Consider the following 17,887-nt stretch of genomic DNA (forward strand, 5'->3'; position numbering starts at 1 on the left):
TCTGTATGTTCTGCTGTTCACAGTTGCATTCTTCTCCTAGAAGTGGCTGTATCCAACATCCTGTTGGATGCGTCAGCTTCCAAGGCAGGCAAGTATTTTGCCTGTGTTTAATACCGATTATGTAGTTACAAGAAAGTCATATGACATTTCTAACGCTGGAGGAGTATGAGTGCAGCAGAACTCCTTCCCAGTGTGAACACAGGAAAATTTCCATTTCCTAGGAGACCTCCAAGGGGAAACCTTTAGTCAGAATGCTGTTTGACTTCAATAAATAAAAGGGTGAGAAAGTATAGGGCAAACAAGGCTTTATTTATCACCAAAAATTAGAGTGCAAGAAATCAGGCAGCGCTGCTTACTTCAAAGTTATGAAGTCACGTGGATCACGATGTGTAAACAACAGAACCAGTTTTCCTTCATTATTCAAATGCAGTAATGGAGACTAAAAAGACCAGGGCAATAGAATAACACTTAGTAAGTGTACCCCACTCTATGGTTATTAATACTCATTAAAGGAAGACAAAAATTATTAACTCAGTCAGAAATGCAAATGATTCAACAGGGATTAGCAAAGGGATTCGCTTTACATTAACCACTCCGTCAGAAGCGAAGTTGTGAGGAGATGCCACACCTCCGCAGTGCTAAGGTCACCACTTATTTGTTCCATCACGCTGGCTCCTTTGCAGCAATTTAGCTCCAAGTTGTTTTAGCCAAGTGTTCTTTGTAACAGTACTGTGCAGAAGGAATCGGTCTGGTTATGTGTAGGGCAAATGGACTGCGGGGGTCTGGGGGCATGTGAGAGAGCCCCCGTTTGTGTATCTGTCAGGGCGTGTGGAATTTGCATCTCTCCGTCAGGTTGTGTGGAGATCTCAGGTTTGAGATCCAGAAATAAGCCTGCCCGCATTTAAACCCAAACAGCCGCTGTGGAAGCACGGCGCGGACAGCTCGGCCTTGGCAGACTTTCAGCCTGCGCCGTTCCCAGCGCCACCGCCGGCATTTCCACGCGAGGGCTTGCCAAAAAAGCGGCCTTCCCGCGGCCTTCCCTCACACCAGGCCCCGGCCGACGCCATCCCGGCGCCGTGCCTTCCCCCCCCGGGAGGGCCGCGCCTCGCTCCCTCCTCCCCGCCGCCTCAGGGGGTGTCGGCGGGCCGGGACCCCGCGGGCAGCCCCCGCTTCCCCGCTCCCCCTCTGAGGGGAGAGGAGGCGGCGGGAGGCGGAGCCCAGCGCTGTGAGGGCGCCGCCCGCAGCGAGCGAGCGAGCGAGGCCTGGGGCCGGGCCGTGGCGGGCGGTGCGTTGTGTTCGTGTGAGGGACAAAGCCGCCGCCATCTTTGTGCTTGTGCGGACAACGAGGCGGAGCGGGCTCATGGGGCCCCCTCAGCGCCATGAGGCGAGGCACGGAGCGCACAGAACCCGCAGCCCCCACAGCCTCCACCACCACCACCACCGCGGCGGCCATTACAGGGCTGCCCCCCCCCCTTTCCCCTCACCCCCCCCCTCCCCACACCCCGACCGCCATTTTGTCCCCCCCCCCAGCAGGCGGCCGGCCCTGACTGGCTGCTTTCATTTGTCGCGCCGCCATTGGCTGGCGGGCGGCGGGGGGGGCGGGCTCGCGCGGCGCGTGACGTCATGACGCTGCGCAGCGCGGCCGGCGGCTATATAAGGGCGGTGCGCGGCGCTGCGCAGGAGCAGCCAGCAGGCGGGTCGGGCCCGGGCAGGCCGGCGGCGGCTGCATCGCGCCTCATCCCCGCGGGAGCAGAGCGGAGCGGCACAAAGGCGGCAGGCCCCGGTCCCACACCGCCGCGGAGGCTTCTCGGCACTCGCTGATTTATTATTATTATTATTATTTTTTTTTTGGTTTAGAGCGGCTCTCGTATTTTTTTTTTTTTTTTAATTTTTTTTCCACACGGCCCTTAGTGGGAAGGCGCGGCCGAGATGGATCCCTGTCACACTGAGGAGACCGAGGGCGAGATCCCCGGGCTGGGTAAGCGGCGGGGGGGCGGAGGAGGAGGAAGAGGAGGAGGAGGAGGAAGGGGAAGGGAAGGGAAGGGACGAGCAGGCGGTGTGGAGGAGGGGGAGGGGCGGCCGTGCGGTGGGGGGAGGGGCGGCGGGGCCCGCCCGATCCGGGGCCGCGGCCCCCCCGCGTTGGCGCCTGCTGGCGGCGGGGGGCGGCAGGGCGCGGGCGGGCCCGGTGTGCGCGCGCCGCTCCCCGTCCACCCCCCCCGCCCCCTTCCCTTCACCCCCTCCCGGCCGCGTGGCGGAGTGGGGGGGGGAGCAGCCACCGGGGGGGGGTGAGGATTTGGGGGGGGAAATCGGGGTTTGGAGGTGCCCCCCCGGCGGATTCCGCCCGCGATCGTGTTCGTGGAAAAGCAAGGGGGGGGTGAGGGGGTGTTTGGGGGGGGGTGTTGGGGGGGGTTCCGTTGGTTCCCGGGGGGGTCCGTAAGGGAAATGCCGTTAAACTGCAGTTTGTTCCAGGTGTACCGCTCGCGACTGCAGTGCCGCCCGTTGTTTAGGGTAAAAGGGTTGAAAGCGGCTGCTCGGTAAAGCAGAAGTTGAAAGTAAGGCTGCTGGACGCCATAACAGTCTCGTCTTAAAATGGTGAACTATGCCAGTTATTGCAAAACAACCCGGCCCCAGCGCCTGCTATCTATATTTACTGGGTTGTCGGCCCTTGATAACCGGCTAACTCCTCTGTGCTTGAAGTCGGTTCTGAGCCTGTGTTAGTTCAAAATCTTTATTAAACAGTATAGAATATGCTCGAAATACATTACCAAAACATCCCACGCATGTTTCTTTAAACTCTACCGTAAATTCTAGCAAACCACACAGTCCAGACAAACAAAAAGTAATACATGATTTATACGTAGAAAAAGCACTTTTTTATATAGGGTAATTCCTCATCTAGTTTAAATTGTCTTAGAACACTGGTTTAACTGTTGAATATCGAGCAGTTGATGTTCCTCCCAATTCTCATCTTCTTTAAGAAGTCAGGAAAGATTTGACCTGTGAAAACAGAGCCTGTATTATATCTGATGCATTTTAAAAAGAAACAACAAAAACCCTATTAGGGTTTTCCCTTCCCTAGGAACAAAGGATTTGTTCCTGTACGGTCTCCAGTACTGTTGTGCCTGTACATATTCATGATCTGAAATGCACTTTGGTATTGTTACTAGGTAGAATTAAGCAACCTAAATAATTTATTAGCAAGATGGGAGGTACTTAAGAATGGTAGCTTTTTGGAATGCTTCACAGCATATTATTTTTTTAAAGCAAATGGATTTGCCTTCACTAAGTAGCTTTTCCCTAAAAAGAAATTGTTACCAGGTCTTGGGCTTGATTTCCAGACAGTTCCAGCACAGTGCTGTACCCTTTAGCCCCCACCCTAAACTGAAAGTAGAGCTGGCTTCTGATAATGCTGGCTTGAAGGGGTTTTAGTGGAGACAACAGTGGTGGCCTTTCAGTGAAGCAAAGTTAAAGGGAAGATAATACCTGTGGGTAGCAGCTCATAACTCAGAGCTGCTGTTTGCTTGTTTCCATGAAAATAAAACTTCACAGCAAATGCTCCTGTAGTACCCTGACTGAACATCGTGCCCCCACCCCCATTACTTGGGAGACCGATACTGGATGTAGAAGTATAAATTCTTGACCAAGAATGGGGTATTTCATGTTACTTTTTTTGCTGTGGACAGGGCACACAAATGAAGGATTTATTTGGGGAATTCACCACCCCGAGTTTTGTCTTCCCACAGAATTGGCAAACACCATTTTGTCTCGTGACCTCTCACTGTTTCCTCTAATGGCCGTCCTTCCCTACTTACGAGTTTCACTTCGCACTTCGTGCGTTTAGAACTACACCTGATCTCGGCATTTGTGAGGTGTCCAGGAAGAGCCTAGATCCTTAGAATGCGAAGGAGCATAAATAGCTCTAAGCTGCCTAGGGTTTTTCTAAAGACAACATGGCTGACATGAATTGGATGGTATTATTGTGTAAACTATTTAATGAGTCGCATGGCAGTGCAGACTTGGCAGAGAGCAGTCTGACTCCAGTGCAGCTACTGTGCACTGTTTCCCCCCACCCCCACCTGCCCCTCTTGAAAAATACTGTTTTTTTCTTCTGTGAACTGCTTCAAGCTTGAGTATAATATTGTGGGGTTCAATCCTTTTATGGAGGAAAGGAAAAAGCCTCTCCTGCACCTTTGTGGTGGAGACTGATTCTACAAGCCCTAACCTACTACTGCATGACTCCTAAATTTGCAGTTTGGTAGTAGAATTTTAAGAACTTCTATTTGGTAATTTGGAGCTATTACTGCAGAAAAAAATGCAAAGAAATGTTTTTACTTACCTCATCAATTAGGTACTCCTGCTTAATCTTGTCATTCTTAAAATCTTCATTAACATCCAAAACGAGAACGGGGATTTCTTTAAGGTTCTCAAAATCAACTCTGTTATGAGAGAGCAAAATTGTTTTACACACAGTCCTTAATACTATTTTTACTACATGATCTAATTGCTTTCTGAGACATCTTAGGGGTGCAGCGCTGCTCAGATTATCCCATGCACCTGGGATGTTGATGACTTATCCTACTTCAACCAGTATTTCCTGGAAAATGCCTCTTGCCCTACATCCCCCTGCACCCATAGTAGTTAGCTGCTAAACCATGTCCTAAGATGAAGTTCTACAGCACCCTTTAATGGGGATGGCATCTTTTAACAGGTTACAAGAAAGGTATTTAAAATGGCTGCAAGATAAGACAGTTCTGGCCACAGGTTAGGTGCAGAAGAGAGCAGTAGCTGTGCAGCTAGATGCTTTTGTTTCTAGTTCTCCTAAACCACTGCATCTTTCCTCTTCCTATGTCTGAAAAGCCTTTCTGAAGTCCAGTAAGTGTGCTGAACAGCATTCTGACGTTGTTTTGCAGACCGAGTGTTCCTATTAAAAATACAGGAAATGTTTGCTCATGAGTTTGGAATGAGTACACAATGTAAATGTTCCCAGAATGCCACAATACTGCAGTGCATTTGTCTCCCGAGCATTTGGGTCACCCTACATGAAATTTCTACTTCGGAAAGCAGATGTGACCGAGGTTCAATCTAACATACTTTTCCTGGAATTGTTTTGAATGTTAGTACTCCAGCTGGAAGGAGTTCTTTTATTTCAGCTGAAAAGGCATGCTTGCCTATCAAGAACATCCTGAATGTTTCAACGATGTTCTTTTGTTATATATGCTAATGTCAAGTGGTGCAGTCAGTAATGTTTAACCTGCTGCTTTCCATTCAGTAAAGTATTTCAGGCTCTTGCAGGGGAGAATATGAAGTTTGCATTCACATCCAGAAGATCCTTACGTGAGGAAAGCTAATGAGTCAATAGGAAAGTGAGGAGGGAGGTATGCAGAGATCTTAGTCACGGACTGGGGAGTTTGTGCATAATACTAACTACCAAAAGCCTTCTGATAACTGTTCAAACACAATCACCCTGGTTTAAAGGTAGCTGGGACATTGCCTTCCCTTACACTGGAACTGGAAGCTGAGGTAGAAAACAGCCTTGCCTGTAAGCTGAAGCTTGAATAAGCCACTAGTTTTTGATTTCAGTGTTCTGCTGCTTTTATGGTAACAGATCAAAGCTATTTTGGTAGTATAGGGAAAATGGGCTCATACCTCAGCGTTCTTTCATAAAGCCACATTTCATGTTTATAGTGGAGGTTTTCCAAATACTCTAGCTCAATTCCTTGTTCCTCTTCTCTTCCCCTCATCTGCAGCCTTTCCATGCATTTCTGAAAAAAACGCAAGCCTGGACATTAATAATGTGTTAAAAGGCTAAATGAACTAAATCGATTAGGTGGTCCTTAAATCAGAAGAATTAATACTTAACAGATAAAAAAAAAAAAAACAAAAACAAGATAGCAAATAGTACATGTTCAGTTATGCATGAGGGTAACTGCAGGTTATTCTGTAACTAGTGTTTTTTGCTGGGTGACTTGCTTTGGATATGGGGATGTTCAGTATGCCAGTGTTAAGCAGACAACTGACAGTCCTTATGATGAAACTACGTGTCAAAAGCATTAGACAAGGAGCACTTAAATCCTTGGCTAAGAAAAAAGTTCTTACATAAAAGGTTTTCCTTCACATACACTGTGATTTGGAAGTGAAACATTACGCAGAAAGTTGTTCAGCTGAGTGGTAGATGTTAGTTAACTACAGTGTTGCTGGCATCAAAATAGCAGCTCAGAAAGGAGGGTGTTCAGTTTGATCTCTGAATCCAATGTGAAGTTACCGTAGGCTTCCTGTAACTTCTGAAGAATGCAATGCTAGTGTAGTGTTAGTCACTGCAGTATGTCATGGATATACTTGGGGGTACCTGTGGTGTGGTTCTGAGGTAGATGATGCCATCCAGTTCTATATCAGGTTCATACTGATTCAAAAGCCAAGTGTGCCAGTCCTGATAGATGGTCCACTCCGTTTCGTTGATGTTTCCAGATTCAAACAGGTTAGAAGCAAACACGTATCTGCAAGGAAAGGCATTAAGTGTCATGCTAGGAATGACAAAATCAAACTACTTATACTGGTTGCAGTGTGAGTAATTACCTGTCACTGTACACAGATCTCTCAAAAAATTGCACTGGATGCTCTGCTTCATGTAATTTGGCTGAGACAGGTTTTAATTGTGCCCTTACTCGGCTCAAGCAAGCATAAGTCTGAAAAGTATAAGCCCATCTTGTGGGTTTATCGTACAGCATTTTAAGTAGATTTCCTCCATTCTTCTGAGATGTTGAAAGCTCCTAGAGGGACAAGAAAGAACACTTAATAACAAGTATATTTTGGGGACAAGGCTTAATTCCTGGTATATTTGCAGGTTTTTTTTCCCTTAATCCAGAATTCTGGTAGGTGATCCTTCCTAAAAAGGAAATGACTTTGGCACAGAAACAAAATTTTTCTAAACTGAAAAGCTGTCTTTGACAGCTTTTTTAGAATAGGTCTTTCACTGGCTTTGAGAATTATTTCTGTGGAGTGAGGGGATGACTACTTGGCAGATACATTGAATGGCATCTTGCGAAGTGGCTGTAGCAGTTTGAGTGTCTGATGAGGTGAATCTTGCCGTGTTCCTTGGCCAGTCCCTTCAGTTCCTGTGCCCATCTCACGCTTCCCGAGTGTGGTGCACCTACCTCGTACTCATCCTCAGCTGTCTGAATGTTGCACCACTTGGCAATAGGTTCAGGGATTATCTCCCACTCATCGCTGTGTTTCTCAAGTAGCCTGACAAACGTGGACTTCCCCGCAGCTGCAAAAGATTTTTGAAGTTTTACTCAGGGCGTGCATTAGGGTGGTCTTTTGACCGACCCTCAGCGGCAGTTGTGAGGTGTAGGAGGCTGCGGGCCGCCTTTTGGCAGCGGGCAGGTGCCGAGCTGCGTGCTTGCAGCTCGGAGCAGAACCAGAGGGAGCGAAATAGGGCAGATTTCCGAGAAAACGGCGCTTATCTGCGGCGCCAGGCGGAGGTCCCCGTGACGGGACCTCCGCAGCCGCCATTTTAGGAGCGGGCTGCCCGCGGGGCGGGGCTGGCGCCGCATTGTTGGCGGGCCGCGGGAGAGCGGGGAGGCTGCGCGCATGCGCGGAGCGTCTGCCCTGTGGAGGCGCGTGCACGCGGGGGGGGGGGATTCTGAGGCGAGCGGGAGCGCGCGGCCGGTGCCCCGTCAGCAGCCGCCGGGGTGCGCGGGAGGGAAGGGCCGGGAGGGGGGGTGGGGGGGAGCGCTGGCTCCGTGCCCGGTCCCCGGTGGTTCCTCGTCAGCGGGGCTCCGTGTCCCCGCTGTAACGGCCAGAGGGCTGCCCTCGGGCAGGGAGGCTGCTGGGGACGGCGGGGTCCTGCCTCCCCCCCGCCATGGCGCCGATTGCCAAAAGTCCCGAGATGAGTGGGGACGGCCGGGTAGCAGCGGGAGGCCACCCGCGGGGGCTGGTGCCTTTGTCAGGCCCCCGAAGGTGCCTTTGCCACCATCCCGCGGTGTCAGTGGGGCTGCAGGAGGATTTCCCCTTCACCCGCCTTCCCCACATCCCCTCAGGGCTCCCCTGTCCTGAGGCATCCTTCCCCCCCCCCCTCCGCCGCCGCCGCGCTCACCGATGTTCCCCTCGATGGAAATCTTCTTGAGGCGCTTCTGGAAGCTGGAGTCGAGGGAGCCGCTGGGGCCGCAGCAGCGCCGCTTGGCAGGGGTGGACATGGCGGAGCGCTGAGGGCAGCCGGCTGCTCCTGCCTGCTTTAAGTCTCCCGCCAAGCGGTGGGCGGGAGGGGAGGGCTGCCTCCTGCTGCCTCCCGCGCAGCCTCTGCCCGCTCCCCCCGCTCCTGCCTCCGCCCAGCCTCTGCTTGCAGGGCTTTTTTGAATTGGGTGTTGAGCGAGGGAAATTTAAGAGTGGCTTCCTTCAGGAAGTTACTGCTTGACTTGGTCCGATTTGCATCAATTTCGAAGAGTTCCCCATGTTGCTTGTGTTCCAGACATCAATTCCAGAGCATTTTGATTAAAAAAGCCGCCTGCTTTTTGTAGTCTGAATTGTGATCAGATAAATTAAATGTTTTACGTATTTACGGAAATAAGAGGCAATGCAAATTTGCAGTCAGTGAAGCATCTCAACCTAAAGCTGTATGTTAATTTTGTTATTGACTGGAAAGGAAGCATGCATGAATGAAATATATGTGGGTGCCCTGGGAGCGGCCCTGCCTCGCAGCTCCAATTCCAGCAGCAGTGTTGGCATGCCCAGGGCTTCAGAGCCTGCTTTAACTCCTGGCATGGGCGCTCTGTGGGCGGTGGTTGAGGCATGAACTGTTTGGTCCTGGTGGTGTAAGGAAGGGGGTTGAGGAAGCTTGGCTAACACGTCTGGGTGCCGCTGCCAGAGGCTGTGCTGCCGGTTACCCCCGGTACCTGCTCGTCTCCGTGCCAGGGAGGTTCAGGGCGAGACCGAGCTCGGTCCGGTGTGTTTGGAGGAGATGGGAGGGAGTTCGAGGTTCCTTTTCATTATGATAATTGTGACCCGTGTCTCTTCTTTCCCCCCATCTCCTACAAACACACCAGGCTTCAGTGACCGAAGCGAGCAGATTGTTTCACGCGGGGTAGCCTCAGCCTTTGAAGCTGGTAAGTGCCGCTTCCCGCTCGCCTCTCGTGCAGCCAGACGTGCCCGGGGCTGCGGGGGGCGGGAAGCGCCGCGCGCCTCACGCCGCTCTCAGGCGCATGCGCGGCGGCTGGGCGCGGGAGGCAGCGCCTCGGCTTTGTTCAGCGCAGGAGGCAGGCGACGCATGCGCACAGCCCCGCGGGGACGGGGTGGGGGGCAGAGGGGCGGGTTGGGGGCAAGGGGGGGTGGGGGAAGCGTAGCCTAGCGAGGACGCATGCGCAACCTGGCGGGAGCGGCGCGGGGAAGGCGTGCGTAGGGGTGCGCGGCCCGGCGCGGTGGCGCTACTGAGCATGCGCAGGAGGGGCCCGCGGGGAAGGGGGGGCAGAGGCCCTCCGGGTGGCGGCGCGCATGCGCCCCGCGCCCCGTCCCCAAGCACAACGCGGGGCCCGCAGCCGCCCCCCAAGGCCCCGAGCCCCGGGCCCTGAGCCCCGAGCCGGGCAGGAGCGCGGCGCTGCCCCGCTGTGGGCTGCCGGCCGTCGGGCGGCGCGTGGGATCGGGCCGGGGGGCGCTTGGTGCGACGGAAGGGCCGGCCCAGCGGAAGCGGGAGCACCCGCCGCCATTTCCTAGCGCGCTCTCGCCACAGGCTCGCCCGCTTGCTGCCGCCTGACCGGGACTAGGCGCTCTCCGGACAGCGGATCAGGCTCGGAGCCCTAGAACCAGCGCGGAGCCCCACCATGTGTGCGTGCGGGGACGGGGGCTGGGCGCGGGCCGGGCGGGTGGGCCAGGCGTGCGCCGGGCGGGAGCGGCTCTGTGTGTGTGTGAGGCGGGCAGCGGTCCGAGGTAGAGGAGGCTCGGGGGCGGGCAGGCCGGGGGGCGCCGGGCTCTCTGTGAGGGGGTTTGGGAGGTGGCCGTGCCCTGCAGTGTCTCAAAGAGCGCGCTTTGGTTTTCTCCAGCTACCACAGAGACTGAGGCGGAGCCCAACCTGACCTCCAATGTGATGCTGAACACGGAGAGCAGCGAGGGATATGTGGTGAAAGTGAGGGGGCTGCCCTGGTCCTGCTCCACTGAGGAGGTGCAGAGGTTTTTCTCTGGTAAGTGGAACTGAGGGAATGGGGGACTGGGGACAGGGTTCTTTCAGGGGAAGCTACAGCAGCAGGAATACTGCAGTGAGCAGTCACAGAAGTTTTGGAGTAGTTCCAGTATCCAGTGAAGTTTGTAAAGAATCAAGTGCCATAGCTAGAACGCAGTGTGGACAGCCATGCTGCAGTTAGTAGGGGCAGGACACCAGTAGCTGCAGCTGTGTTTTGCCTTGTGTTCTTGAGCAGGTGGAAGAGGGAAATTTGAGGGAAAATCTCAGAACTCTTGTTTCAAGCTTAATTAAATCAATTTAATTCTTGCTGCTGCTGTAATAGGTTTGCTATTTCAGGAATTTGGTACAAGGTATTTGGTCGTGATTTAGTTCATTATGCCTGCGCTTGATTTTTACTGTTTAACTTGCTTCATGCTGATCAGAAAGTCTTAAGTCACCTATGATCAAAAGAACACTTAACTTGTCTTGATGCAGCAAAGCTTTAAAAATAGCTGGTTTTGTATTTATCCCTAACACTTTCCTAATAGTAGACTAGAAGAGAAGGATAAGTTCGTTTTAGCCAGGCCCTTATCTTCCAGACAAGGACTGATAAACTTGTAACAAGTGCACTACAAGACAAAGGTAGAAGTAATTTTTTCCTTTTAGGTTATCTGAAACTTAAAGCCATTGTGTTCCTCTAAAAATTAAATCAATCCCCGTTTCTTTTCTTTAGACTGCAAAATTCTAAATGGAGCTTTAGGTATCCGTTTCATCTACACAAGGGAGGGCAGACCAAGTGGAGAAGCATTTGCTGAGCTTGAATCAGAAGAGGATGTGAAACTGGCACTGAAGAAGGACAGAGAAACCATGGGACACAGATACGTTGAAGGTTTGATTTGGTCTAGTAACTGACTAGATGTATTTGTACTTGATGGGTTTTTTGTTAACTGTTGTTTTGTCTTTAAAATGCATGTGAAAGGACAAATGGACTTGAATATCATAACTTGATTAGTTTCAAGGCAAATGACTTTTAAAACAGTTGAGTGTTCCAGAATGCATTAATTCTAAGTGCCTTTTACAGTTTTCAAGTCAAACAACGTTGAAATGGATTGGGTTCTGAAGCATACTGGTCCCAACAGCCCTGATACGGCTAATGATGGTTTTGTACGTCTTAGAGGACTCCCATTTGGCTGTAGTAAAGAAGAAATTGTACAGTTTTTTTCAGGTATGTGGGGTAAAAGTACTAGCTGTAGCACTACTGGTCTATACTTTAAAACCACACAAACCCCCAAAAGCACGCTGCCCGGTAGTATTTTAACAGTACAGTGACGTGTAATAAAAGTAAATAAGTATTTCTCCATTAGTTATCTGGGCTCAAGAGATTGATTTCTTAAGTTCTCTCCTAACAAATAACCAAGGAAATCTCCAAAACCTGTCCTAATTCACACTTAGTGTGGCATACTGTTGCAAGTAAGGATAAATGTAAGTAAGCAGAAAACTTTTTTTTCCCATTTTCTAATAAGTGACCAAGTAAGAGGATCTTTCTACCCAGTCTTAGCTAGTTCATGCTGCTATTTTCTTCTTCTGTGAAGGATATCGAGTGCCATTAGCACTGGGCCCAGTATAATGAGCAGGATGAGGAAGACCATGACATGCCCATGATTTTTTAAACATTTAGCAGGGAGTAATACCCCAGGGGGAAAAAAACATCCTGCTGAACTCTACTCAAGTATGGATTTTTCACCCCCATCCCCACTTCCCAGGGGAAAAGGCCCTTGATGTAGTATAGCTTAAAGTCTTTATGGATGAAGAGAGAATGTCTTGTGTTGACCCTTAATTCTCACTTTCTTGCAGCTGTTGTATGTTTATTTTTAGCAGTTGGAATGCTATTAAAAATGCTAAGGATAAAATCTGTTCATTTACCTAGGATTGAACGTGTCAGTATTTTTGAAGTAATAACTCTGTTAAAATTGGCTAGAATGTTTTGCCTTAACAAGCCTTTTAGATATGATCAAGCTTAATGTTTTTAAATTTTTAGAAATATTGCTAGCTTTACAAACTCAGAAGTTGTTTTTTTGTGTATTCTGACTCAGTAATAATGTGAACAAGAACAATTCCAAAGCGTGTGCATTTTAAGTTGTTTTTTTTTTTTAATGTGGCTAAGTGGTATAAACTTTTTAAATGCTGTTACTCTGCTTAATATACGAAGTGTACCTCTTCTGTTCATAAGCTAATACTTCTGAAATTCATTATTTTTATTTAACGATAAAAATAATACTGAAACTTAATATTTGCATAAGACTATTTAACCTGACTTCTAGTAAAAAAAATACTTGTTAAATGTGAAGTTGTTTAACTTGCTGTGTTTGAATCTGATACATTTAAAAATTCATCTTAAATACTTTCACGGAATTGAAGAGGTTTTAAATAGTTGTAAACTTCTTAATGCACCCTGCATTAGATGCCCTATCTGAGGGGTTGTACTTGACACTCAGAACTTGGCTGTGCTCTGCAGGGTGGGTTAAGAACGTAATCTGAATGGTATGCGATCGTGGATTTCTTCTGTTGACATGCTTTTTCTTCTAGTGTTCTAGAATCAGCATACCATTCTCTTACAAATATTAAAATTCTGGTGTATTTAAAGCTATAAGAAAAACTCATGACTGGGCTTGTGATGTTAATATTGCCCCCTACTGGGGTTATTTGTCCTTGGGTTGAAGGGTTGGAAATCGTGCCAAATGGGATAACATTGCCGGTGGACTTCCAGGGGAGGAGTACGGGGGAGGCCTTCGTGCAGTTTGCTTCACAGGAAATAGCTGAAAAGGCTCTAAAGAAACACAAGGAAAGAATAGGGCACAGGTGGGGATGGATGGTTGGTTGGATATGTCACTTTTCTTATGGTAAACAATTAAATCCATATTCTCTCTTCTGAAAGTGTTAAAAATACTATTTCTATTTGGATATTGGTCTCAAACGTGGTCACAAGTTAAAGGTATTACTACTGTACATATGACACAGACTGTCTAAATTGATCCAAAACCGAGGAGAAAACTGGGCTAAGCTTAACCATGCTTTGAAAACACGACAATACTGGAGGAGTGCAAAACTGATAGCTTGAAAGCAACAAAGTTGAGAGACTATGGCTTTAAGTTCTCAAATAGCACCAATTACGCCTTTAGCTCTAAAGACATGCACAGTACTCTTATTACCATAAGAAAATGTGATAATTTCTAAACTTGTTTTATATAAGTTGAAATGTAACAAATTTTCTTACTGTATTTATTAATCTTCAATGTAATAAGCATAGCTTTCAAGAAATTGTCACAAAGGGTTTTTATTCTATTTTACTTGTGACTATTTTTCATTGAAGCATGCACTTCTTGCCTACGCTGAATCACTGAAGCATAGGCTGGGTTCATTAGCACATGCAGAGCTTTTTGTAGCATCCTGATGGGTTAAAATCTTGGTGGAGGCTGGGTTTTTAACCCTCTGTTTATGTTGCCACATGAGCAAAACAGTGCTGAGTTGAGTGGACGTTGGTCCCTCCTACATTTTTTGACTAACACCTTAAATTTGGGGGAGGGGGGTGGGGAATCAGTCTTGCTCCCCCACCCTTAAGGCTGGGATACTGTGATGTATGAGGAGCATGTAAACCCTTCAGTAATCGTAATTTCTTGAAAATACACTAATTTGAAAGTAAAATAGTGGTTTTAGTAGTACGTCATTGCCTACATAATGTAAAGAAATCTGGCTTAAAATCTACTGCCAGTTTCAAGGCTATGACTAAATGTCTTGTAAAAATGTAAAATTGTGAGGTCTTTTGTGGAAGGAATTTACGACTGACTACTCCCTGTGGAAACACATTCTAGGTACATTGAGATCTTCAAGAGCAGCCGAGCAGAAGTGCGCACTCACTATGACCCTCCACGCAAGCTGATGGCAATGCAGAGACCAGGTCCTTACGACAGGCCTGGTCTGACGCGGGGATACAACAGTCTTGGTAGAGGAAGTGGCTTGGAAAGAATGAGGCGTGGAGCTTACGGAGGAGGTAAGTCTATGAAGTCCAAGAGGGAGCTGCTCAGGTGAGAAAGCAGCACCACTTGGAGCGATCGTCTTTGTGCTCTGTAACTGCCGGTTGGTAGATGTGCTTGGCTTTATTTCTTCTGTACAAAACGGAACTTCCTGATCTGTTCTGTGCCATGTGTTTATATGTACCTGTGGATCTTTCTGTAGTTGGAATAAATGTGTTGTCTGATCTATTCATAGGTTACGGAGGTTACGATGACTACAATGGGTATAACGATGGCTATGGCTTTGGTTCTGATAGATTTGGAAGAGGTAAGAGATCTCTAATAGGAATACTAACTAACTTTCAATACATCTAGAACAGAAACTTAAATACATCTGAAAGACCTAGAATGGACTCTCTTCTCTGCAGGAATGTCGGACCACAGGTACGGCGACGGGACGTCCACCTTCCAGAGCACGACCGGCCACTGTGTCCACATGAGAGGTCTGCCTTACAGAGCGACGGAGAACGACATCTACAACGTGAGTTCCAGATCTGCCATTCCCTTACCTTACTCAGCTTAATGTGCTGTGATCATTGCTGGAAGCGTTAACTGTGCTGCTCTTAGCAAGTGTTCCTTTTGAGAGAACAGCTTGCTGTAGAACCGAATTGCGCTATATTGGTGCGTTTTAATCTCTCAATGTTTTGCGTGTAGTTCTTCTCACCTCTGAACCCTGTAAGAGTACACATTGAAATTGGACCAGATGGCAGAGTGACTGGAGAGGCAGACGTTGAATTCGCTACTCATGAGGACGCAGTGGCCGCTATGTCCAAAGACAAAGCGAATATGCGTAAGTACGGCTGTTGGAGTGCGTGGCTCCACAAAACCGCAGGACTGGAGTGTGCTGTGTCCGCTGCAAGCGGAATGCCAGGCGTTCCGTTGCAGCCTCGCAGTGAGTTTGGTGTGAAATGCTCTCATGCAAACTATTTTTTTCTTCCAGAACACAGATACGTAGAACTCTTCTTGAATTCTACAGCAGGAGGAAGTGGTGGTGCCTATGGCAGTCAAATGATGGGAGCAATGGGTATGTCTAACTGCACTTCTTAAAAAGCACTTCATGTTTAACGAAGCTGGCTAATTTTGTACAGCTCCTGCTTATTCTATGCCTGGCATAAAAACTGAAATTCAACATTCTGTCTTAATCACACAGTCAAGGAATCGGAAGGGGTAGTTCAAGATTGGAACACTAGCACATTGCCAGGTATATAAACCTTTTGGGAATACATTTCAACTATTAATAGGTTGAATAAACTGTGGTGCTGAATGTGAGTGTGTGTGATGGGATGGGTGGCTCCTGGGAGCGCGGTGTAATGGGAAATAACTGTCCTATTTACCCCATCTTCCCTCTCCCCGTTTGTTTTTTTATTTTGAGACACAAATACAGTTTGGTGATGGAAGGTGTATCTGTTGTCAACTGCCATTCAAGCATGGTCTTGGTTCAGGAAAACCTTTTTCAAATTTGGGGAAAGTGAATTGTTCTAGTGAACTTCAGAACTGTTTCAGAGTCTAAAATGTGCATTGGCAGAACAAGTCTTAAGTGGCTTGTCTCTAAAGCAGATACCCTTCCTGATACCTTACTTTCTGGTTTCTTAGACTTTAAGGTGGTGGTTGGTGTTTTGGGGTTTCTTTGAGGGTGGGAGGGGAGGCGGGAGGTATGGTATGCGTGTGGGCATCCTACTGCTTTTGTGATATTTTGATTACAGAATGATTAAAGTAGTGCTGGTATTTTTAACTTCAGAAAGGTTCTGTGGGAGTAAAGTAATAGGTGAAGAGCTGTGGTTAGTAAGCTGAAGTGGAGGTCTCCTGCCTTCTGTGGCATGGCGCAGCTGTGCTGGATGAGCAGTGTGGAACTGGAGGAGGCCTCAGGTTGAGGCCTGCCTCCTAGAGGGGTGGGTGCTGCTGTGGGCAGGTGGTGTGGGAAGCTGGGTGCACTTAGTCTCTTGGGGGGCGCACTGTACAGGCAGATTGGTGATGTTCTCTATAGTCAGAAAGTGCAAAAGTAAATCCTGCTGTGCTTGAGAACCACAAGCTCTTTCTGTAGTTCTTGGAAGTTCCTGTTTGATTTAGGAAAGCTTCTAAAAATGTGATCAAAGCTTTGAGTTTTGATACCTTTGGAAGAAAATTGAGTAGGCTAGAGAGTGAGCATCTCCAGAACAGAGCAGTTAGTTAAAGGGTGGAATTGTCAATAGTGGGAAGGCTGACCTACAGGCGGGTACTTAATGTTTGTATCCTTAACTTAAAAGGAAGCCAATCCAGTTATGGTGGCCCAGCTAACCAGCAGTTGAGTGGGGGTTACGGAGGCGGATATGGTGGCCAAAGCAGCATGAGTGGATACGGTAAGAGCATTTATTTGGTGTTTTTTAGGTGGGCTGCCTTCTGTGGCTTAGCAGGTCATAAGGTCTTGGAGTTGAAGGGTAACTGTACAAATGGGGTGGCGTGAGCCCTAAGACTGAGTAGTAGAGGGAAATAATCAAAGCAGGAATTTGTTACTGGGGGAGGAGAGGAGGAAGCCTGCTGAATTATTCAGAGATGGGTAGGAGATATGTATTTCCAGACCTCCATTGAGCATTTCTTCACTTGGAGTGTGGATGCTGGAGACTAACCTGGTATAAGTGCACTGTAACAAAGGTGTGGGGCAGGGGCTGCATGGGAGGGGGAGGACGGGTAATCCCCAGAGACAGTTGGATAGTAGAACAAATATCACATCTGACTTGGGATACGGAGCTGTAATTTGACAATTCACAGTACTGGGCAAAGCAGAAAGTATTTACAAGGAGGCCCAGGAACAAAAGGGGTTATCCTTCAGGTATGTGTGAACGGGCTGCTCACCTGCTCTTGTTCTTTGTTCCCTAGACCCGGGCAGTCAGGGCGCCATGAACAGCAGTTACTACAGCAGCGGGAACCGTGCGTCCATGGGAGTGAACGGCATGGGCGGAATGTCGAACATGTCCAACATGAGTGGCGGCTGGGGAATGTAACCAATTGCTGACTTTTGGTCAAATCTTTTTTAAAAAACAAAAAAACAAAAAACTAAGTTTAACAGTTTTGCAATACAAGCTTGTGATTTATGCTTTACTGTAAGTGAAATCAGGATTGTTATTTTAAAACCTTTCAGGTTCAGTATTTTTTGAACATACAGAAATGAACATTCATCTAGGATGTAATAACCAAGTTGAGCAAAGACTATAACTGTTAAACAATTTTGAGCGTTTCTCAAGTTAGTTTTGTTGTAGGAGTGTATTTAAGCAGTAAGCGTATTTAGGTTAAAGCTGTTTGAATTATGTTAAATGTTGCTCTTATACCATATTACATCCAACACTGTTTTGAATACATGTTGAAAAAACATGCTTTTTTGTAAAGAAACAATATAGGAGCTGTGTCTGAAATTCAAAGTGAACATTTGGCATGTTAGTTCTAGTTTATTTCTTTTAATATCCTGTAAGGCACGTTAAAGCTTTTTTTTAAGTTAATGGGGGAAACGTGTTGAGACGCAATACGGCTACTTTAGGATTTTGGTCTTGGTGTTCGTATAAAATTCTGAGGCCTTGATTTAATCTTTCATTGTATTGTGATTTCCTTTTTAGGTGTATTGCGCTAAGTGAAACTTGTTAAATAAATCTTCCTTTTAAAAACTGGAACTCATTTCTTCTTGAACTTCAGCTTCTGTGGT

At 47.9% G+C, this 17,887-nt stretch overlaps 2 protein-coding genes across 12 annotated transcripts; one reads left to right on the forward strand and one right to left on the reverse strand.

Moving 5' to 3' along the window:
- Window positions 1-1,681: 1,681 nt before the first annotated feature.
- HNRNPH1 (heterogeneous nuclear ribonucleoprotein H1) lies at window positions 1,682-17,855 on the forward strand. 10 transcript variants are annotated; one of them, XM_082771385.1, is made up of 14 exons: window positions 1,683-1,978; window positions 9,042-9,101; window positions 10,032-10,169; window positions 10,881-11,036; window positions 11,229-11,372; window positions 12,868-13,006; window positions 14,017-14,195; window positions 14,414-14,485; window positions 14,559-14,698; window positions 14,872-15,007; window positions 15,158-15,241; window positions 15,368-15,418; window positions 16,461-16,553; window positions 17,071-17,855. In XM_082771385.1, exons 1-14 carry the CDS (start codon window positions 1,930-1,932, stop codon window positions 17,193-17,195), a joined length of 1,566 nt encoding a protein of 521 aa, XP_082627511.1. In that variant the 5' UTR covers window positions 1,683-1,929; the 3' UTR covers window positions 17,196-17,855. The 10 variants fall into 10 exon arrangements, with proteins under 10 accessions (XP_082627519.1, XP_082627511.1, XP_082627513.1 ...); XM_082771387.1 differs by having other exon boundaries at window positions 14,565-14,698; XM_082771388.1 differs by having other exon boundaries at window positions 14,586-14,698.
- On the reverse strand, window positions 2,438-9,033 carry LOC309883387 (deoxycytidine kinase 2). Of its 2 annotated transcripts, XM_082771396.1 has the most exons (7): window positions 8,096-9,033; window positions 7,152-7,267; window positions 6,574-6,767; window positions 6,347-6,494; window positions 5,647-5,762; window positions 4,337-4,436; window positions 2,438-2,997 (listed from the first exon to the last, which is right to left on the reverse strand). In XM_082771396.1, the coding sequence occupies exons 1-7, from the start codon at window positions 8,193-8,195 to the stop codon at window positions 2,974-2,976; spliced, it is 798 nt and encodes a 265-aa protein (XP_082627522.1). In that variant the 5' UTR covers window positions 8,196-9,033; the 3' UTR covers window positions 2,438-2,973. The 2 variants fall into 2 exon arrangements, with proteins under 2 accessions (XP_082627522.1, XP_082627521.1); XM_082771395.1 differs by lacking the exon at window positions 2,438-2,997 and having other exon boundaries at window positions 3,006-4,436.
- Window positions 17,856-17,887: the final 32 nt, after the last annotated feature.

Source organism: Aythya marila (assembly GCF_965140915.1).
Source record: "Aythya marila genome assembly, chromosome: 14".
Taxonomy (NCBI): Eukaryota; Metazoa; Chordata; class Aves; order Anseriformes; family Anatidae; genus Aythya; species Aythya marila.